A 23,707-nucleotide genomic window follows, 5' to 3' on the forward strand; every position below is an offset into this window, starting at 1 on the left:
AAAATGGTACCGCATTGTAGGAATGACCCAGCTATGCAGACTTACTGACACACCAGAACACCATTACCCAGGCTCCCTTGCTTCCTGTACCTTTATTCATGTTGGTCTGTCGATCCTGATCCAGCTCCTGAGCTTCGTTGCTATTAGTCCATTCTTCCGGTGACATGTCCTGTCGATAACCGTACTTGTGCTGTAACACAGAGTAGGAGGAAGAGCTAATGCATCATCAGCCAATCAACAGTAAGATATTTACGTCCCGGGAGAGTGTTGGCACTATTGGCCATATAGTTACCCAAACACAGAATGCATTAGATAATATGCATTAGTGTGGAATGCAATGATGGGGTTATTTCCAGATATGGCGGGTTCCAGAGCTCAATGGTGGGATGTAGATACGGCATAAGCCAAAGCATACGGTCTACACACTACAGGACAGACACAGCACTAGCACATCACTAGAACGACTGGCACACAGACAGTATGGTGAAGGAACCACTAGCTGTGGATGGATCCACACACCTCCATTCACAACCTTACCATTCATAGGGGAACCTGTAACTCGCCCTAAGCTAAGTCTTAGCATTCAAAAGCACCCAGTACACTAGAATGGCTAATATTTCAAATACTTAAAATTGGTTGTCCCATTTGTTTGGTATTGTTGCTTTAGATCCTATTGAATAATTACATGTCAACTGATTCAATTTAAATTTAATGAAGAGTTTTTGGTATCAACCACAGTAAGTGATTGAAGAGAAGTCAGAGCCAGAACAATCACTTCTAGTGCAAGTGCTGTTGGAGAGCAGATATAGGCTGTGATGGAGGCATGGAGGCAGGGAGGTAGAGAGGCAGGGAGGTAGAGAGGCAGGGAGGTAGAGAGGCAGGGAGGTAGAGAGGCAGGGAGGTAGAGAGGCAGGGAGGTAGAGAGGCAGGGAGGTAGAGAGGCAGGGAGGTAGAGAGGCAGGGAGGTAGAGAGGCAGGGAGGTAGAGAGGCAGGGAGGTAGAGAGGCAGGGAGGTAGAGAGGCAGGGAAAGAGCGAGAGAGAGAGAGAGAGAGAGAGAGAGAGAAAGAAGGGGTGCGGAAGTGTTTAGGGGTCCGGAAGTGTTTATGGGGACGACAGGGATGGCTTCTATAGGACATGTATCAACTGGGAGTTGCACATTACCACAGATCAGCTTTCTCCAGCCCCTATCCTTACTTTACCCATTAGGGGGATGCAAATGATTATGTCCCTGAATCAGTGGTTGTGGACGACATTTACCAGCTTGCGTGAGTGACAGGGGGCGTGGCAGGGATGGGAACTCCCTCCCACCCTCCCTTCTCCAAATACCTTTCTGCCGCGGGACTCTTCATCGTCAAGGTAACCGTCATCCAGGCCCAGGCTGCGTAGCCAGGTGGAGCTGTCGTAGGGCAGAGGGGGAAGGGAGGGGAGCGACTCCAGGGGGTAGTAGGATTTGGGAAGTGGTGGCCGTGGCGGGCCAATGTCCTACAGCCACAGGAAGGAGGTAGGAAGAATAAGAGGAAGAGAGGGAAGGAAGGAAAAAAGAAAGGAAGGAGGATGATGGTAGGAAGAGGAGGAGAGAGCACTGTGCATCAGGAAGAGTGACAAAAGCCAGGCAGAGTGCAGAGCAGAGAGGATCATGGAACGATATGAGGAATGTAGCCTGGACCCAAATGAACTTCAGGGGTGAAGGGTCACAGGCGTTCAACAAGATGCCTGCACTGAGAGCTAGCATGAATGCACATACTGATCAATTCTAATCAGATTAGTAGTACTGATAAAGACCACTGACTGCTGCTGAATGTGAAAAACAAGATAGAAAATACCACCACAATATCCAACATTATATGTTTCAGTTGAATGAGTACAGACACAGTAATCAGTAACAACCATAAGCAACACAGATGTTTCATGGGTTTATCAGATTCACAAAATAGAACATTTCTGCTCTTGAACACTATAATTCAAATTTCAGCATTGTGTGATTATGAGCTTCATGCCCAACAGCGAGAGTTGGCTGAGAGCCAGAGGAAGGCAGAGCACTACATTTTTCACATGGGTTTAATACTAAAACAGGATCCAACCCCAGTCCCAAAGTGCTTCAATATCTTCTATACTGAATAAAAATATTAAGTTTAACATGTAAAGTATTGTAAAGTATTGGTCTCATGTTTCATGAGCTGAAATAAAAGACCCCAGAAATGTTCCTTACAGTATGCACATCCCTGTTAGTGAGCATTTCTCCTTTGCCAAGATAATCCATCCACCTAACAGGTGTGGCATATCAATAAGCTGATTAAACTGCATGGTCATTACACAGGTGCAACTTGTGCTGGGGAAAATAAAAGGCCACTCTAAAATGTGCAGTTTTGTCACACAACTCAATTCCACAGAGGTTGTTGACAGATAATTTAATGTTAATTTCTTTACCTTAAGCTGCCTCCAGCATGCATTTAGAGAATTTGGCAGTACGTCCAACCAGTCTCAGAACCACAGACCACGTGTAACCATGCCAGCCCAGGACCTCCACATCTGGCTTCTTCACCTCCGGGATTGTCTGAGACCTGCCAATCGGACAGCTGATGAAACTGTTTGCACAATCTGTCAGAAACTCTCTGTCTCAGGGAAGGTCATCTGCTCGTCGTCCTCACCAGGGTCTTGACCTGAATGCAGTTGGCTTCGTAACCGACTTCAGTTGGAAAATGCTCACCTTCAATGACCACTGGCCCGCTGGAGAAGTGTGCTCTTCACAGATGAAACTGTACTGGGCAGATGGCAGACAGCGTGTATGGCGTCTTGTGGGCGATCGGTTTGCTGATGTCAACGTTGTGAACAGAGTGCCCCATGGTGGCGATGTGGTTATGGTATGGGCAGGTATAAACTACGGGCAATGAAAACAATTGCATTTTATCGATGGCAATTTTAATGCACAGAGATCATGAGACGAGATCCTAAGGCCCATTGTCCTGCCATTCATCTGCCGCCATCACCTCATACTTCAGCATGATAATACACGGCCCCATGTTGCAAGGATCTGTAAACAATTCCTGGAAGCTGAAAATGTTCCAATTCTTCCATGGCCTGCATACTCACCAGACATATCACCCTCTGAGCATATTTGGGATGCTCTGGATCGACGTGTACGACAGCATGTTCCAGTTCCCGCCAATATCCAGCAACTTCGCACAGCCATTGAAGAGCAGTGGGACAACATTCCACATGCCACAATCAACCTGCGTGTATGTACTGACATGTACAGTGGGGCAAAAAAGTTTTTAGTCAGCCACCAATTGTGCAAATTCTCCCACTTAAAAATATGATAGAGGCCTGTAATTTTCATCATAGGTACACTTCAACTATGACAGACAAAATGAGAAAAAAACAGAAAATCACATTGTAGGATTTTTTATGAATTTATTTGTAAATTATGGTGGAAAATAAGTATTTGGTCACCAACAAACAAGCAAGATTTCTGGCTCCCACAGACCTGTAACTTCTTCTTTAAGAGGCTCCTCTGTCCTCCACTCGTTACCTGTATTAATGGCACCTGTTTGAACTTGTTATCAGGATAAAAGACACCTGTCCACAACCTCAAACAGTCACACTCCAGACTCCACTATGGCCAAGACCAAAGAGCTGTCAAAGGACACCAGAAACAAAATTGTCGACCTGCACCAGGCTGGGAAGACTGAATCTGCAATAGGTAAGCAGCTTGGTTTGAAGAAATCAACTGTGGGAGCAATTATTAGGAAATGGAAGATATACAAGACCACTGATAATCTCCCTCGATCTGGGGCTCCACGCAAGATCTCAATCCGTGGGGTCAAAATGATCACAACAACGGTGAGCAAAAATCCAAGAACCACACGGGGGGACCTAGTGAATGACCTGCAGAGAGCTGGGACCAAAGTAACAAAGCCTACCATCAGTAACACACTACGCCGCCAGGGACTCAAATCCTGCAGTGCCAGACGTGTCTCCCTGCTTAAGCCAGTACATGTCCAGGCCCGTCTGAAGTTTGCTAGAGAACATTTGGATGATCCAGAAGAAGATTGGGAGAATGTCATATGGTCAGATGAAAACAAAATATAACTTTTTGGTAAAAACTCAACTCGTCGTGTTTGGAGGACAAAGAATGCTGAGTTGCGTCCAAAGAACACCATACCTACTGTGAAGCATGGGGGTGGAAACATCATGCTTTGGGGCTGTTTTTCTGCAAAGGGACCAGGACAACTGATCCGTGCAAAGGAAAGAATGAATGCGGCCATGTATCATGAGATTTTGAGTGAAAACCTCCTTCAATCAGCAAGGGCATTGAAGATGAAACGTGGCTCGGTCTTTCAGCATGACAATGATCCCAAACACACCGCCCAGGCAACAAAGGAGTGGCTTGGAAGGAGAAGCATTTCAAGGTCCTGGAGTGGCCTAGCCCGTCTCCAGATCTCAACCCCATAGAAAATCTTTGGAGTGAGTTGAAAGTCCGTGTTGCCCAGCAACAGCCCCAAAACATCACTGCTCTAGAGGAGATCTGCATGGAGGAATGGGCCAAAATACCAGCAACAGTGTGTGAAAACCTTGTGAAGACTTACAGAAAACGTTTGACCTCTGTCCTTGCCAACAAAGGGTATATAACAAAGTATTGAGATAAACTTTTGTTATTGACCAAATACTTATTTTCCACCATAATTTGCAAATAAATTCATTAAAAATCCTACAATGTGATTTACTGGATTTTTTTCTCATTTTGTCTGTCATAGTTGAAGTGTACCTATGATGAAAATTACAGGCCTCTCTCATCTTTTTAAGTGGGAGAACTGACTAAATACTTTTTTGCCCCACTGTATGTGGAACTGATAGATGCACACACACTACCTGTTAATGTTTTTTAAATGTATGTACATTGTAAAGAATTTTGTCTGTAATGTCTTTTTAATTATATGTTGGACACCAGTAAGACTTGGTGTCACCATTGACGTCGGCTAATGGGGATCCTAATAAATATATATTTTTATTAAACTGCCTGTGTCGCACTGCATGAGGCAAATGGTGGTCACAGCAGATATTGACTGGTTTTCTGATCCACACACCTATCTTTTCTTTTAAGGTATCTGTGGCCAACAGACACATATCTGAATTCACAGTCATGTGAAATCCATAGTTAAGGGCCCAATGAATTTATTTCAATTGACTGATTTCCTTATATGAACTGTAACTCAGTAAAATCTTTGAAATTGTTGCATTTTGCGTTTATATTTTTATTCAGTGTACATCCCTCTCTTTTAATCAATTAACTGTTATGGACCTGGGATAACCAGTTTACTTGATTTCTTGGCCTATTGTATTCCTTGATATCAATTAATTAATTGATTGATTAAGCACTATAGAGGAAAGTCCCCCTTTTATCCCTCTTGGGGTTATGGATCACAACATTTTCTTTGCAACTTTGTGTAGAAAACCAATTTCCTTTGCTCATGATGAAAATAACCAATCTAACAACCTGGTGGGTGAGATGGCTTAAATGACATGGAATGACCCACCACTAAGTACCATGTTCCACATATTGAGAGATGGCATGAAGGAAAAGGAGAACATTTGTCACATTTCTGCTCCACCTCCCAATGAGGTTTCTATAAATAATTTACAGTAACAGGTCTGTCTGGTTTCTTATCTGATTCCATAAGGGAGACAGTGCTACACATAACTTTTTTGACCTCATAATTTCTGGTAGAGAAAGAGCTTATTGATGTTGACATGACACTATACATAATTATTTAACGACATGTTATGCAGGCTGAGAACTCTCTGATAATGTCAGTGAGGATTCCCTGATCCTACTGGATACAGAACTTGATTAACCACTTACTGACTAGGACCATTAGTCACCCTCAGCTATATGCTTTGCCTCAGAAAGCATAACACATTCTGCTTCAAACATCTAGCTTTGCTTCTTACTATTAGCAAAACAAAGTACTATAAGCTGCATCATCATAATACAGTAAGTATAACATCACATTAGAACTGTTGTATCAAGTCTGTCTGGTGTGGGTTACAACTGCTGCAACCCACCTTAAACATCTTAAATATTACAGGACAGTCCACCAGGTCAAGAGATGGGTATGCAAGTACACTGAGTCTAGCCCAAGGCCTGATGTTTGGATGGCTGTGGTACCGGGGTGTGTGATGGAACCGGAGTGTGTGGTGGTACCGTGGTGTGTGGTGGTACCGGAGTGTATGGTGGTACCGTGGTGTGTGGTGGTACCGGAGTGTATGGTGGTACCGTGGTGTGTGGTGGTACCGGGGTGTGTGGTGGTACCGGGGTGTGTGGTGGTACCGGGGTGTGTGGTGGTACCATGGTGTGTGGTGGTACCGGAGTGTATGGTGGTACCGTGGTGTGTGGTGATACCGGGGTGTTTGGTGGTACCGTGGTGTATGGTGGTACCGTGGTGTGTGGTGTGTGGTGGTACCGTGGTGTGTGATGGTACCGTGGTGTGTGGTGGTACCGGGGTGTGTGGTGGTACCGGGGTGTGTGGTGGTACCGGGGTGTGTGCTGGTACCGTGGTGTGTGGTGGTACCGGGGTGTGTGGTGGTACCGGAGTGTGTGGTTTTACCGGGGTGTGTGGTTTTACCGGGGTGTGTGGTGGTACCGGGGTGTGTGGTGGTACCATGGTGTGTGGTGGTACCAGGGTGTGTGCTGGTACCGGGGTGTGTGGTGGTACCGTGGTGTGTGGTGGTACCGGGGTGTGTGATGGAACCGGGGTGTGTGGTGGTACCGGGGTGTGTGGTGGTACCGGGGTGTGTGGTGGTACCGGGCTGTATGGTGGTACCGGGGTGTGTGATGGAACCGGGGTGTGTGGTGGTACCGTGGTGATGTGGTGGTACCGGGGTGTGTGGTGGTACCGGGGTGTGTGGTGGTACCGGGGTGTGTGGTGGTACCGTGGTGTGTGGTGGTACCGGGGTGTGTGATGGAATCGGGGTGTGTGATGGAATCGGGGTGTGTGGTGGTACCGGGGTGTGTGGTGGTACCGTGGTGTGTGGTGGTACCGTGGTGTGTGGTGGTACCGTGGTGTGTGGTGGTACTGGGGTGTGTGGTGGTAGCGTGGTGTGTGATGGAACCGGGGTGTGTGGTGGTACCGGGGTGTGTGGTGGTACCGTGGTGTGTTGTGGTACCGTGGTGTGTGGTGGTACCGGGGTGTGTGGTGGTACCGTGGTGTGTGGTGGTACCGTGGTGTGTGGTGGTACCGTGGTGTAATGTGGTACCGGGGTGTGTGGTTTTACCGGGGTGTGTGATGGTACCGGGGTGTGTGGTGGTACCAGGGTGTGTGGTTTTACCGGGGTCTGGTATGTAAGGAAAGCACCATCAAGAAGATCAAGCTGGTTTTTGGGGAAGGTGAGTGGGTGGGCACAAGAAGGGGATCGTTCTCGGGACTGAGTGGCTAAGCAGAGGACAAGGTACTGTGTTTCAGGACTGAGGGCCCTGGACACGGGGCAAGGTGAGATGGAGTGTGTACGGAGCTCTGAGCTATGGCTATAGGCTAGCTGGCTATCAAGACAGGAGTTTTGGCAGGAAAATGAGTACTGAGTCTCAGGGAATGTCAGGTGGGTGCGCTTGAGGTGGGTAACTGAGAAAGTCGGGGTAGCTAGCTTGGTAGGAAAGTGGTTCTGGGAGAAGATCTTTCCTGTAGCCAATGACTTGCGGTTTCGGCTGAAAGGCAAGCTCAGTGGCTAGCTGGGTGTGTTGGTGGGTTACTGCCTGTAGGAGCTTGTTGATTGGTCAGTTTGGCAGGGTGGGTGGGTGAGTGAGTGGGTGGAGCTCTGGCTGGCTTCATGGGGGAGTGGAACTCCAGAGCTGGCTTGGTGGCTGTCTGGCTGTGCACTGTCACTAAGCACTGCCTGGATGGCTTGGCTGGTGCTGGCGGTTGATGTTGGTGTTGTGTCTGTGTTTGGTTATTTCATGCCGTCCCTAGGAGGGGTTCGTCACTTGAGCGGGTTGAGTCACTCACGCGATCTTCCTGTCTGGGTTGACGCCCCCCCTTGGGTTGTGCCATGGCGGAGATCTTTGTGGGCTATACTCGGCCTTGTCTCAGGATGGTAAGTTGGTGGTTGAAGATATCCCTCTAGTGGTGTGGGGGCTGTGCTTTGGCAAAGTGGGTGGGGTAATATTATTCCTGTTTGGCCCTGTCCGGGGGTATCATCGGATGGGGCCACAGTGTCTCCTGACCCCTCCTGTCTCAGCCTCCAGTATTTACTGTATACTGCAGTAGTTTATGTGTCAGGGAGCTAGGGTCAGTTTGTTATATCTGGAGTACTTCTCCTGTCTTATCTGGTGTCCTGTGTGAATTTAAGTATGCTCTCTCTAATTCTCTCTTTCTTTCTCTCTCTCGGAGGACCTGAGCCCTAGGACCATGCCTCAGGACTACCTGGCATGATGACTCCTTGCTGTCCCCAGTCCACCTGGCCGTGCTGCTGCTCCAGTTTCAACTGTTCTGCCTGCGGCTATGAAATCCTGAACTGTTCACCGGACGTGCTACCTGTCCCAGACCTGCTGTTTTCAACTCTCTAGAGGCAGCGGGAGTGGTAGAGATACTCTGAATGATCGGCTATGAAAAGCCAACTGACATTTACTCCTGTGGTGCTGACTTGCTGCACCCTCGGCAACCACTGTGATTATTATTATTTGACCATGCTAGACATTTATGAACATTTGAACATCTTGGCAATGTTCTGTTATAATCTCCACCCGGCACAGCTAGAAGAGGACTGGCCACCCCTCATAGCCTGGTTCCTCTCAAGGTTTCTTCCTAGGTTTTGGCCTTTCTAGGGAGTTTTATGACCCAACGTGCTTCAACACCTGCATTGCTTGCTGTTTGGGGTTTTAGGCTGGGTTTCTGTACAGCACTTTGAGATATCAGCTGATGTACGAAGGGCTATATAAATACATTTGATTTGGTTAGGTGTCCACTGTGTTTCTAAGGTCATGTTGTTTGGCTTGGGAGGTGTGTGGTTGTGCAAGTTGCTTGGTGTCTGTACTCTCTACAGGGGCAAGCTGGTTGACTTGGCAAGTGCTAGGGTGGGAGTTTGGCTCAGGACCCAGTGGATATTTGGTTCAAGACCAGTGTGCCTACTTGGCTCAGGACTTGTTTGGGTGTTAAGTAGGGATTTAAGTTCAGGATGGGACTGGGTGCCTAAGTACAGGACCTGGCACTGTGTTTCAGGACTGAGGGGCCTGGGATGGCTACAAGGTAAGGAGTGTGTAAGAGGGTTTTTGGTGTTTGGGTCAAGATCCAGGTGGGTGTTTGGTTCAGAGACTGGTCTATTTGGATCAGGACCTGGTTGAGTGTTAGATTTAGTTGGGCATTCAGATAAAAACATGGTTGGGTGTTACGTTGAGGACTCAGGTGGGTGTTAGTTGGAGGACCTGGGTGGGGACCCAGGTGGGTGCGTGAATAGTAAGAGGAGGCGGTGCTTACCTCCGGACCCAGTTGTTTGGAGGAGGAGGCCTGCGAACAGGGCACTGGGGAGAAGGGACTGAGTGGACTGGTGAGGCTTACTGAGCTCATGGGACTGTCAGGACTATTGGTGCTAAAAGAACCTGATGCTCCACTGGCCACTGCCAAAGAGACAGAGAGACAGAGAGACAGAGAGATAGAGAGACAGAGTGATAGAGAGACAGAGCGATAGATAGACAGAGAGACAGAGAGATAGACAGAGAGACAGAGAGATAGAGAGACAGAGAGAGAGAGATAGATAGACAGAGAGACAGAGAGATAGAGAGACAGAGAGACAAAGAGAAAGAGGAGAGGGAGGGAGTTAGAAATGCATGCAGAACACTCTTCATCGATATACTCCTATTGGTTCATTTATCATCTACTTCAGCTAGAGATTCAGCTACAGTTCAGACAGATAGAAAAAAACATTGTGGATGTGGAAATTACTGTACAGAGCATTCAGAAAGTATTCAGATCCTTTGACTTTTTCCACATTTTGTTAGGTTACAGCCTTATTCTAAAATGGATTAAGTAAAAATGTTTCCTCATCAATTTACACACAACACCCGATAATGACCAAGCGAAAACTGTTTTTTAGAAACTTTTGCAAATGTATTAAAAATAAAAAACATAAATAAATTATTTACATAACTATTCAGACCCTATGCTATAAGACTCGAAAAATTGAGCTCAGGTGCATCCTGTTTCCATTGATCATCCTTAATTAAGATGTTTCTACAACTTGATTGGAGTCCACTTGTGATATATTCAATTGATTGGACATGATCTGGAAAGGCACACACCTGTCTATATAAGGTCCCACAGTTGACAGTGCATGTCAGAGCAAAAACAAACCATGAGGTCGAAGGAATTGCCCGTAGTGCTCCGAGACAAGATTGTGTCAAGGCACAGATCTGAGGAAGTGCACCAAAAAATGTCTGCAGCATTGAAGGTCCCCAAGAACACAGTGGCCTCCATCATTCTTAAATGGAAGAAGTTTGGAACCACCAAGACCCTCCGTAGAGCTGGCCGCCCCGGCTAAAATGAGCAATCGGGGAAAAGGGCCTTGGTCAGGGAGGTGACCAAGAACCCGATGTTCACTCTGACAGAGCTCCAGATATCCTCTGTGGAGATAGAAGAACTTTCCAGAAGAACAACCATCTCTGCAGCACTCTACCAATCAGGCCTTTATGGTAGAATGGCCGGGCCGAAGCCCCTCCTCAGTAAAAGGCAAATGACAGCCTGCTTGGAGTTTGCCAAAAGGCACCTAAAGGACTCACAGACCACGAGAAACAAGATTCTCTGGTCCGATGAAACCAAGATTGAACTCTTTGGCCTGAATGCCAAGCGTCAAGTCTGGAGGAAACCTGGTGGTGGCAGCATCATGCTGTGGGGATGTTATTCAGATGCAGGGAGAATAGTCAGGATTGAGTGAAAGATGAACGGAGCAAAGTACAGAGAGATCCTTGATGAAAATCTGCTCCAACAGTATAACGACCCTAAGCACACAGCCAAAACAACACAGGAGTGGCTTCCTTTGGGACAAGTCTCTGAATGTCCTTGAGTGGCCCAGCCAGAGCCCGGATTTGAACCCAATCTAATATCTTGATCTTCCTGTCTGGGTTGGCCACCCCTCATAGCCTGGTTCCTCTCTAGGTTTCTTCCTAGGTTTTGGCCTTTCTATGGAGTTTTTCCTAGCCAACGTGCTTCAACACCTGCATTGCTTAATGTTTGGGGTTTTAGGCTGGGTTTCTGTACAGCCCTTTGAGATATCAGCTGATGTACGAAGGGCTATATAAATACATTTGATTTGATTTGATCTCTGGAGAGACCTGAAAATAGCTGTGCAGCGATGCTCCCCATCCAACCTGACAGAGCCTGAGAGGATCTGCAGAAAAGAATGGGAGAAACTCCACAAATACAGGTGTACCAAGCTTGTAGTGTCATACCCAAGAAGGCTCAAGGCTGTAATCGCTGCCAAAGGAACTTCAACAAAGTACTAAGTAAAGAGCCTGAATAATTACGTAAATGGTACTTTAAAGTTTTTTTTTATTTTTTAGATTTGCTAAAATAACATAAAAAAACTGTTTTTGCTTTGCCATTACGGGGTATTGTGTTTAGATTGATGAGGAAAATAAACATATTAATACATTTTAGAATAAGGCTGTAACGTAACATAATGTTGAAAACGTCAAGGGGTCTGAATACTTTCCAAAAGCACTGCATGTACGACTATACTGTAGGTTATGTTACTGTGAGGTGCATGCATACCCCGGTGTTTGGCTGTGTCTGTGCCTCTGGAAAGGTTGCTCTTGTGGAGTCCCTCCAACACATCCTGAACTCTCCAGAACTCCTTCTGAATGTGTCTGTGGATCATCTCACTCTGATGGAGGAGAGGAGGGGTGGAGTATGTAGAGAAGATGAGGGAAGTAAAGGTGATTGTAGAAGGATAGAGGAGAGAAGAACATTTGAAGTATAATACTGAATAGATGTAATAATGTTAATAACTTGTTTTCTAATAGAAGACTACAATAACAACAAGTCAGGGAGTGATGCAGCAGTTAGGCAGCTATAAGACCAGAGGTAGTGTGAGAGAGTGACACCAGGTAGCCTTGTTGTCTAAGAAAACAACAGGGTCATACTATAACAAAATGTAGCAACAATTTCACAAAGGAAAACCTAAACATCTTTTTTTGTTTATTGGACAAGTTTAGAACCCCCCTTCACATTTTGGCCCGTTTGCTTCTGTTTCATTCCTAATGAAAACCACCCAGTTTTATTGAGTTGATCACAGACACTGCACTCTTATGGACATTCACTTAACAGTTCACCACTATGAGCCAGGTGAAACTCCATGGAGAGGGGGGCAGGCAGGTGTTTAATGGGGCAGGTTGACTGTACAGTCGTGGCCAAAAGCTTTGAGAAGGACACAAATATACATTTTCACAACGTTTCCTGCCTCAGTTTGTATAATGGCAATTTGCATATACTCCAGAATGTTATGAAGAGTGATCAGATGAATTGCAAAGTCGCTCTTTGCCATGCAAATTAACAGAATCCCCCAAAAACATTTCCACTGCATTTCAGCCCTGCCACAAAAGGACCAGCTGACATCATATCAGTGATTCTCTCGAGTTTTGACGAGGACACTGCTGGAGATCACTCTGTCATGCTGATTGAGTTCGAATAACAGACTGGAAGCTTCAAAAGGAGGGTGGTGCTTGGAATCATTGTTCTTCCTCTGTGAGCCATGGTTACCTGCAAGGAAACACGTGCCGTCATCATTGCTTTGCACAAAAAGGGCTTCACAGGCAAGGATATTGCTGCCAGTAAGATTGCACCTAAATCAACCATTTATCGGATCATCAAGAACTTCAAGGAGAGCGGTTCAATTGTTGTGAAGAAGGACCGTCTCTGTAAGTTGATTCAGCTGCGGGATCAAGGCACCACCAGCACAGAGCTTGCTCAGGAATGGCAGCAGGCAGGTGTGAGTGCATCTGCACGCACAGTGAGGCAAAGACTTTTGGAGGATGGCCTGGTGTCAAGAAGGGCAGCAAAGAAGCCACTTCTCTCCAGGAAAAACATCAGGGACAGACTGCAAAAGGTACAGGGATTGGACTGCTGAGGACTGGGGTAAAGTCATTTTCTCTGATGAGTCCCCTTTCCGATTGTTTGGTGCATCCGGAAAAAAGCTTGTCCAGTGAATACAAGGTGAGCGCTACCATCAGTCCTGTGTCATGCCAACTGTAAAGCATCCTGAGACCATGTGTGGGGTTTCTTCTCAGCCAAGGGAGTGGGCTCACTCACAATTTTGCCTAAGAACACAGCCATGAATAAAGAATGGTACCAACACATCCTCCGAGAGGAACTTCTCCCAACCATCCAGGAACAGTTTGTTGACGAACAATGCCTTTTCCAGCATGATGGAGCACCTTGCCATAAGGCAAAAGTAATAACTAAGTGGCTCGGGGAACAAAACATTGATATTTTGGGTCCATGGCCAAGGAAACTCCCCAGACCTTAATCCCATTGAGAACTTGAGTTCAATCCTCAAGAGGCGGGTGGACAAACAAAACCCAGCAAATTCTGACAAACTCCAAGCATCCTGCTATCAGTCAGGATGTGGCCCAGAAGTTAATTGACAGCATGCCAGGGCGGATTGCAGAAGTCTTGAAAAAGTAGGTTCAACACGGCAAATATTGACTCTTTGCATCAACTTCATGTAATTGTCAATAAAAGCCTTTGACACATATGAAATGCTTGTAATTATACTTCAGTTTTCCATAGTAACACCTGACACAAATATCTAAAGACACTGAAGCAGCAAATGTTGTGAAAATTAATACTTGTGTCATTCTCAAAACCTTTGGCCACTCCTGTACTTTATACATTCTAGATGATATCATCAGAAGTATGATGATAAATAGGACATGATGAAAATGAATGTTTGTGGTAATTTATTGTTGATGAGTGATTCATATTCTGTTTAAATGACTGATTAGGAGGAAAGGTTGGACTCACCTATTAGCAAACTAGGATAACACTGTGGTAAGTGACTGGAAATTAGCCAACAAACAGCAATAGAAACTTTAAAATGGAACCACACAGGTGTGTTCATGAGCAGGTGAGATTAGAGATTAGAGTTCCATTCTAGTAATTTCCTTTCAAAGCTTCATATTCAGTGTTCGACTGGCGACTGGTTAGAAACACAGGTTTTGGTAACTTTGTACGCTACAATAAAACATCAGAAGCTTTAGGTGGGTCATGGATTAAGTGGCCAGTGTACCTGCCCGCCTGTGTTGAGCTGTTCCCACAGGTCTCCATGGATAGCATTGACCTTGTCCTCCAAAGCTTCAAACTCCATCCGACTGGTGGTCAGAACCTGGACAGCAGGGGAGAGAACACACACTCAGATCCTGGAACACACACTGAGATCCTGGAACACACACTCAGAGCCTGGAACACACACTCAGAGCCTGGAACACACACTCAGAGCCTGGAACACACACTCAGATCCTGGAACACACACTCAGATCCTGGAACATACACTCAGAGCCTGGAACACACACTCAGAGCCTGGAACACACACTCAGAGTATGGAACACACACTCAGATCCTGGAACACACACTCAGAGCCTGGAACACACACTCAGATCCTGGAACACACACTCAGATCCTGGAACACACACTCAGAGCCTGGAACACACACTCAGATCCTGGAACACACACTCAGATCCTGGAACACACACTCAGATCCTGAAACACACACTACGACCCTGGAACACACACTCAGAGCCTGGAACACACACTCAGATCCTGGAACACACACTCAGAGCCTGGAACACACACTCAGAGCCTGGAACACACACTATGACCCTGGAACACACACTCAGATCCTGGAACACACACTCAGATCCTGGAACACACACTCAGAGCCTGGAACACACACTCAGATCCTAGAACACACACTCAGATCCTGGAACACACACTCAGAGCCTGGAACACACACTCAGATCCTGGAACAAACACTACGACCCTGGAGCACACACTACGACCCTGGAACTATGAACACTGTCAGTGTTTTTCCTGAATGAAAAAGAGGCTTGGGTGGTGGGTGTGGTAATAGGCACAGTTTTTCATACGCATGATATCTAATGGATCGCAATGGATTATCATGATTTATCCCTGGCTATGTGTCTTTCTTACACTGGATGCCTGGGAGAGTTCTCCTCTGATGTTGATGAGCTGGTTCTGCAGTGTCTCCTTCTTCAGCTGTAATTTGTCTGCAGCCAGCAGCTGACCCAGGTACAGCTCCATCTCCTGGTGTGTGGCCACCAGCGCACCCTCTAGGCTGTCCTGGGAACAGCAGGTAACACCGGACATGTCAGACCATGGGTTGGCCGGGAAGCTGATCTTATATATTTTCCAAGAGTAAACTCCACCCCAGAGCACACTTTTATGTTTACTTTCTTTAGCAGATTTGCATTTTATAGCATTATTCTGGATCGATATGACATAACAGATAGACATTTACGACCTACATTTAATAAGAGAAGCCATAGGACACCCCACATGCCTTATTTAAAACGTCACATTGTAAATTGGAGTGGCAGGGTTGCCTAGTGGTTAGAGCATTGGACTAGTAACTGAAAGGTTGCAAGACTGAATCCCTGAGCTGACAAGGTAAACATCTGTTGTTCTGCCCCTGAACAAGGCAGTTAACCCACTGTTTCTTGGCTGTCATTGAAAATAAGAATTTGTTTTTATTGTCGTTGGACATAATCTGGGTGTCTGGTCTGATCTGTTAAGCATTGAAGACCCAAATTGGCTCCCGAGTGGCGCAGTGGTCTAAGGCACTGCATCAAATCAATCAAATCAAATCAAATTTTATTTGTCACATACACATGGTTAGCAGATGTTAATGCGAGTGTAGCGAAATGCTTGTGCTTCTAGTTCCGACAATGCAGTAATAACCAACAAGTAATCTAACTAACAATTCCTAAACTACTGTCTTATACACAGTGTAAGGGGATAAAGAATATGTACATAAGGATATATGAATGAGTGATGGTACAGAGCAGCATAGGCAAGATACAGTAGATGGTATCGAGTACAGTATATACATATGAGATGAGTATGTAAACAAAGTGGCATAGTTAAAGTGGCTAGTGATACATGTATTACCTAAGGATGCAGTCGATGATATAGAGTACAGTATATACGTATGCATATGAGATGAATAATGTAGGGTAAGTAACATTATATAAGGTAGCATTGTTTAAAGTGGCTAGTGATATATTTACATCATTTCCCATCAATTCCCATTATTGAAGTGGCTGGAGTTGAGTCAGTGTCAGTGTGTTGGCAGCAGCCACTCAATGTTAGTGGTGGCTGTTTAACAGTCTGATGGCCTTGAGATAGAAGCTGTTTTTCAGTCTCTCGGTCCCAGCTTTGAAGCACCTGTACTGACCTCGCCTTCTGGATGATAGCGGGGTGAACAGGCAGTGGCTCGGGTGGTTGATGTCCTTGATGATCTTTATGGCCTTCCTGTAACATCGGGTGGTGTAGGTGTCCTGGAGGGCAGGTAGTTTGCCCCCGGTGATGCGTTGTGCAGACCTCACTACACTCTGGAGAGCCTTACGGTTGAGGGCGGAGCAGTTGCCGTACCAGGCGGTGATACAGCCCGCCAGGATGCTCTCGATTGTGCATCTGTAGAAGTTTGTGAGTGCTTTTGGTGACAAGCCGAATTTCTTCAGCCTCCTGAGGTTGAAGAGGCGCTGCTGCGCCTTCTTCACGATGCTGTCTGTGTGAGTGGACCAATTCAGTTTGTCTGTGATGTGTATGCCGAGGAACTTAAAACTTGCTACTCTCTCCACTACTGTTCCATCGATGTGGATAGGGGGTGTTCCCTCTGCTGTTTCCTGAAGTCCACAATCATCTCCTTAGTTTTGTTGACGTTGAGTGTGAGGTTATTTTCCTGACACCACACTCCGAGGGCCCTCACCTCCTCCCTGTAGGCCGTCTCGTCGTTGTTGGTAATCAAGCCTACCACTGTTGTGTCGTCCGCAAACTTGATGATTGAGTTGGAGGCGTGCGTGGCCACGCAGTCGTGGGTGAACAGGGAGTACAGGAGAGGGCTCAGAACGCACCCTTGTGGGGCCCCAGTGTTGAGGATCAGCGGGGAGGAGATGTTGTTACCTACCCTCACCACCTGGGGGCGGCCCGTCAGGAAGTCCAGTAACCAGTTGCACAGGGCGGGGGTCTCGAGCTTGATGACGAGCTTGGAGGGTACTATGGTGTTGAATGCATCTCAGTGCAAGAGGCGTCACTGCAGTCCCTGCATCACATCAGGCTGCATCACATCAGGCTGCATCACATCAGGCTGCATCACATCAGGCTGCATCACATCAGGCTGCATCACATCGGGCTGCATCATATCGGGCTGCATCACATCAGGCTGCATCACATCAGGCTGCATCACATCAGGCTGCATCACATCAGTCTGCATCATATCAGTCTGCATCACATCAGGCTGCATCACATCAGGCTGCATCACATCAGGCTGCATCACATCAGGCTGCATCACATCAGGCTGCATCACATCAGGCTGCCCATAAGGCGGTGCACAATTGGCTCAGGTTTGACTGGCGTAGGCTGTCATTGTAAACAATATTTTTTTCTTAACTGACTTGCCAAGTTAAATAAAAAAAATTATGTAAACCAAGACAGAAAACCTCTCTACAATGGTTCAATGGGGACCTCTGGAGGCGGATGAGAGAACAGCATCTTTACCTTGAAAAAACACTGAAGTCTGGTCAGAATGATGACAGATGTATATTTACAGCACTGAAAATAAGGTGAAAAGGAATATTTTCCAAAGCAGAGTTCTTTCTTAGAGTGATCAATGAAGCAAGAGGAAATGTTAAAGTGATTTGGGAAAATCTCAACAAACTAACAGGGAGAGGACATGAAAAGTCAGAAAAACATCCTGAGTGAAAGGTTCATGGGATTCTAATTCAAGACTCCGATTTCATATCCCACCACCTTTAACACTTTTTTTGGTTGACTCTGTCAGGGGACTGGCTCAGAGATTTTCAACCAAGACTGCAGTTCTCACTCCCATAGATAATAATAAAACAATATTCAGAATTCCTGAAATCTCAGCATCAGCAGTGCACAGTATTATTAGCTTCTTCGGGAGCTCTAGAACAAAATATGTATTTGGTCTAGGCACTGTGTTCCTGATGAGAATATTCTCTGATTGCCCCTATTGCACATGTAGTTAATCTGTCCATCAAATATGGGTTCTTCCCCAATGCTTGGAAGTCTGCTGCAGCGATACCTGTTTTAACATCTGGTGACCCAACACTAGTTGAAAATTACAGACCTATAAGCATTCTTCCAGTGTTATCAAAAGTAGCTGATAGATGGTTGGCTGATCATCTGACTGATCACCTCAATCAGGGAAACTCCATCCATCAAATGCAATTTGGATTCAGAACTAACCATTCTACCGAAACAACCAATTGCTATTTTCTGGAGTGTATTAAATCTAAACTGGACATAGATGGTGAAATCAGCACTGTGTCTTTTGATCTTAAAAACACCTTTGATACTGTGAATCATGAGGTCCTCCTATCCAAACTATCCTCCATTAACGTGTCAACTGAAGTCATTAGTTGGATATATTCCTATCTGACAAACAGAAGTCAAATGGTTTGTTTGGGGGACACTCAGTCGGACTCTCTTTACTATAACATTGGGGTCCCACAAGGGTCAATATTAGGCCACTTGCTTACCCACAAGTTAACGTACAGATGTATGCAGATAATACAGTTCTGTATGTACACTCAAAAAATAGACAACTAGTTGTTAACAACTAGCTATGTTACATGTTTCTAAATTAATGACTAATTCTTGCCTGTATTTGTATTTGTATTTAGAGGTCAAAGGGTTCAAATGTCATTTTAACATATCGACAAGACTGTATGTACTTCTCTAAGAAATCAATTGATTCTTCCCAACTAGCTGTTCTTGTTAATGGGGAGAATCTGAAAGTTGTGTCTAACTTCATGTATCTCGGCATCATTTTGGACTCCAACTTGACATTTAAGAAACATGTGAAGGTGATTAATAACACGGGCAAGATTGGATTATTCAACTTTAGGTTTGTATGACCTTTCCTTCCTCTGGAGAACGCCTAACTATACATGCATGCTGTGATCTTCTCACATCTGAGATATTGCCTCACATGCTGGTCACAAGCAGGAGCTACTATTCTGAAACCAATTGAATCACTCTACAAACAAACATTTAAGAGTTTTGATAACAAACCAAACATTTGTCACCTTTGTCATATAATTTACAAACATAATTTATTTAGTCAGGATAGTTTAAGCATTATGTCGATGCAAGCCTGGTCTTTAACATCCTGCATGTTCTTGCCCTTCCACCCTTAAACCGGCATATCATGCTCAAGGAAAGCCCCTCCACCCCTAAACCGGCATATCATACTCAAGGAAAGACCCTCCACCCCTATACTGGCATATCATGCTCAAGGAAAGCCCCTCCACCCCTAAACCGGCATATCATACTAAAGGAAAGCCCCTCCACCCCTATACTGGCATATCATACTCAAGGAAAGCCCCTCCACCCCTATACTGGCATATCATGCTCAAGGAAAGCCCCTCCACCCCTATACAGGCATATCATGCTCAAGGAAAGCCCCTCCACCCCTAAACCGGCATATCATACTAAAGGAAAGCCCTTCCACCCCTATACTGGCATATCATGCTCAAGGAAAGCCCCTCCACCCCTATACTGGCATATCATGCTCAAGGAAAGCCCCTCCAGGATAACAAGAGCAGTAACTCGAGGGGGTTGCGTTGTCTCTTTTCAACACAGTAAAATTGGTAAATCGGCCTTCTCTGTTAGAGCTACAATATACTGGAATACTGGAATGCAATGCCCATGGACTTGAGAAGTTGCACTGATCGTTGCTCAAATCTATCCAAACCAGTACACAAGTTATCTGTGGTTCCTCATGTAATATAACAGTTGAGGTTGTTGTTGTTAGAATGATATATTGTTGCTATATTGTTGAATGTAATGTATTTGTATGTTGTATTGTTTTCGTGAGTATTTGTATAGTGGCTGTGTAGGCCCTTACCTGCCCAGGGACGACAGGTGCAAATGAGCTTTTGGCTAACCTTGGCACATTTACATGGATTTTGCATTATTGTAATATTGATGTTGATTAATGTGCATTGTCCCTTATAAATAAATAAATATATATAATACATTTCGTAAAATGATATACCAATAGACATGCGGTGTCTTCAGCTGGACTCGCCTGGACTTTGCAATGTTTAGAATGCTGGAGCTGGCAGAGTACGAGGGGAAGATTTTAGTGGTAAAACTTCTCTATCTACCTTGTCCATCCTCAGCCTGTGGACCACTGCTTCCTGGTCCTTTAGAATCCTGTTCTGCTCACACAGACGACCCAGAAGTTTCTAGAGAGAGAGAGCGAGTAAGGTGAGAGCGAGTAAGGTGGCTGAAGGTTGAGGTGGCTGAAGGTTGAGGTGGCTGAAGGTTGAGGTGGCTGAAGGTTGAGGCTGTTTATGGGATGGTTTGATGGAGGGACAGGGCCTTACGCTGGTCTCCATCTCGTTGAGTTTCAGTGTAGGGTGCAGCTCCCTGTAGGGGTCATGGAATGGAGGCACCTGGGAAAACAGAGACAGGATTCTTAATACTTTCATTATCAACCAGATCCTAATCAAACGAATCCTTCATGGACCAATGGTTTGTAAAACAACACGCACATCATTTTACAGAAGGCTTCAGTGAGCCATACAGTAGGAATGGCCCAGACTCACCCAGTTGTAAACAACACACACATAATTTTACAGAAGGCTTCAGTGAGCCATACAGTAGGAATGGCCCAGACTCACCCAGTTGTAAACAACACACACATAATTTTACAGAAGGCTTCAGTGAGCCATACAGTAGGAATGGCCCAGACTCACCCAGTTGTAAACAACACACACATCATTTTACAGAAGTCTTCAGTGAGCCATACAGTAGGAATGGCCCAGACTCACCCAGTTGTAAACAACACACACATCATTTTACAGAAGTCTTCAGTGAGCCATACAGTAGGAATGGCCCAGACTCCCCCAGTTGTAAACAACACACACATCATTTTACAGAAGTCTTCAGTGAGCCATACAGTAGGAATGGCCCAGACCGACCCAGTTGTAAACAACACACACATCATTTTACAGAAGTCTTCAGTGAGCCATACAGTAGGAATGGCCCAGACTCCCCCAGTTGTAAACAACACACACATCATTTTACAGAAGTCTTCAGTGAGCCATACAGTAGGAATGGCCCAGACTCCCCCAGTTGTAAACAACACACACATCATTTTACAGAAGTCTTCAGTGAGCCATACAGTAGGAATGGCCCAGACTCACCCAGTTGTAAACAACACACACATCATTTTACAGAAGTCTTCAGTGAGCCATACAGTAGGAATGGCCCAGACCCACCCAGTTGTAAACAACATTTTATCAATGGCATAGCACAGAACAGAACGAGTAATAACAACACCATACCATACTTTGTGCGTAGTACATGCATAGTGTATCACTACTTCAGAGTACTGTACATATCACATCGGTATTAATACTGAACAAATAAGATAATGACCAAAAAATAACAAACAAAAAAACATACATAAATCTGTGTTGTTTACAGTATAGAGCAGAGAGCACCGATAGGGCAGGGTTCCCCAACTGACGGTCCGTGGGCCGAATTTAGCCTGCGGGTGATTTTATTTGACCCCCAAGTTTTCTGCATATTTTATTTGGCCCCCGAATTTTTTAATATTTTTTAATGTTGGACATAAAAGACTAAATACACCAGCAAATCAGCTCCAAGTGATTTTAATTATTTATTTTTTTGTTACTTTTTCTCCCCTATGTCAAGGGCGACAACGAAACTGTGTTTTGTTGGGGGTACTCAAGGACCAAGGTCGGGAAACACTGAACTATGTCCTTATGGGGTACTGTGATTGGATGGTATATGAAGGAGGATATGACATCACAGTGGAGAAAGAGGGGTACAACAAAGAGGGAGGGTGGTTGGGGATGTTGTAAAGCACTGACACACTATTAACAGCTACAGCACAAGACAGGATATGACATAGAACACAGATGGAAAGACAAAGAAACCAAAAGCCAGTTCTGTGGATAGAGCCTAGCATCTAAAAGCCGCATGCTAGAATAGGGGTGTGTAGGCTTGGGCTGTGTAGAGCTTGTGGGAGACTATGGAGTGGGAGGGGAAAATCCTTAACAGCTTCTACCCCCAAGCCATAAGATTGATGAACAATTAATCAAATGGCCACATGGACTATAAACATTGAACCCCCCCCCCCCCCGCCCCCATTTGTTTTCACACTGCTTCTACACGCTGTTTATTATCTATGCATAGTCACTTTACCCCTACCTACATGTACAAATTACCTCAACTATCCTGTACCCCCACACATTGACTCAGTACTGGTACCTCCTGTATATAGCCTCGTTTTTGTTATTTTATTGTGTTACTTTTTATTATTTTTTGCTTTAGGTTATTTATTAAAAACTTTTCTTAGCTCTTTCTTGAACTGCATTGTTGTTTTTATTTTTTTAACCTTTATTTAACTAGGCAAGTCAGTTAAAGACAAATTCTTATTACAATGACGGCCGACCCCGGCCAAACCCTCCCCTAACCCAGACAATTGTGCACCGCCCTATGAGACCTATTCGGCGCATGTGACAAATAAAGTTTTATTCAATTTGATTTGATTCTGTCTAGACTACACCTGAGCCCCACGCCCTAAATCACTAGTGATTAGAAAAGCCCTGAAGAGGGCAGTAGTTGACCTCTGCGGAAAGAGAAAGCCTGCACAAGGAGTTATACTCTGATACCAGAATCCATGTGGCTGCAAGGCAAACAACCTGTGCTACAATGATCCAGACATGTTGGAAACGCATAAAGGGGAAGGGGAATATTGTGAGGGTATAGGGGTCTTTGAGTGGTAATGTTTCCTTCCTTTGGGTTATGGCGTGACTGGGTCATGGTTAGAAACATTATTTGTATTTCCATGATGACTCATGCGAAAAGTTGAAAGGCTTTAGGTGGGTCCCAGTGGAAAGAAAATAATTTGGGGACCACTGTGGGGCCTGTGGGTCTTGCTGAAACCAGCCTCTCTGGGACACTCTCTCCTCTCTTACTTGTGAGAAGAGATTTGCTCTGGAGGAGGATTGCTCCACCATTCTGGTTACCATGCCGATAAGGTGATCTCCACCGCTCACCTGGGGCGAAACACACTATCCATCATTCTCCTGGTTGTCACAGTAAAGACAGGAGCTTGGCAGCAGTAACAGTCCCTGACTAGTGTGGTTCTACTCTAACTGGAATTTGAGAATCAAATTGGTTAAATCGAAGAGACAACTTTCTGTTTGTGTTTAATGTTGAACAAAGAGTACCAGTACTTGTAGATCTGATGGGGTGTGTATACTGCATTACCAGAGACTGGTCATTACCATAAGGTGTAAGCAGTCAGTGACAGTGAGACAGGGGAGAGAGGGTAATAGTGGGAGTGAATCTGGTATGTGTTTGTGAGAAACAACAGGTTTTTAGCAGGTAGCAGTGTGGACAACATGGACAATACATCTTC

General features: G+C 45.3%; 1 protein-coding gene across 1 annotated transcript in view; it reads right to left on the reverse strand.

Annotated features, from left to right (window-relative positions):
• Nucleotides 1-23,707, reverse strand: part of LOC135541639 (pleckstrin homology domain-containing family A member 6-like) — a 243,192-nt gene that overhangs the window by 50,774 nt on the left and 168,711 nt on the right. The window contains 8 exon segments of the mRNA XM_064967954.1: nt 91-190; nt 1,328-1,483; nt 9,466-9,605; nt 11,755-11,866; nt 14,270-14,365; nt 15,190-15,339; nt 20,415-20,495; nt 20,637-20,705. Of these exon segments, the coding sequence (XP_064824026.1) occupies nt 91-190; nt 1,328-1,483; nt 9,466-9,605; nt 11,755-11,866; nt 14,270-14,365; nt 15,190-15,339; nt 20,415-20,495; nt 20,637-20,705 (904 nt within the window).

The sequence above is a fragment of the Oncorhynchus masou genome, chromosome 6 (assembly GCF_036934945.1).
Source record: "Oncorhynchus masou masou isolate Uvic2021 chromosome 6, UVic_Omas_1.1, whole genome shotgun sequence".
Classification (NCBI taxonomy): domain Eukaryota; kingdom Metazoa; phylum Chordata; class Actinopteri; order Salmoniformes; family Salmonidae; genus Oncorhynchus; species Oncorhynchus masou.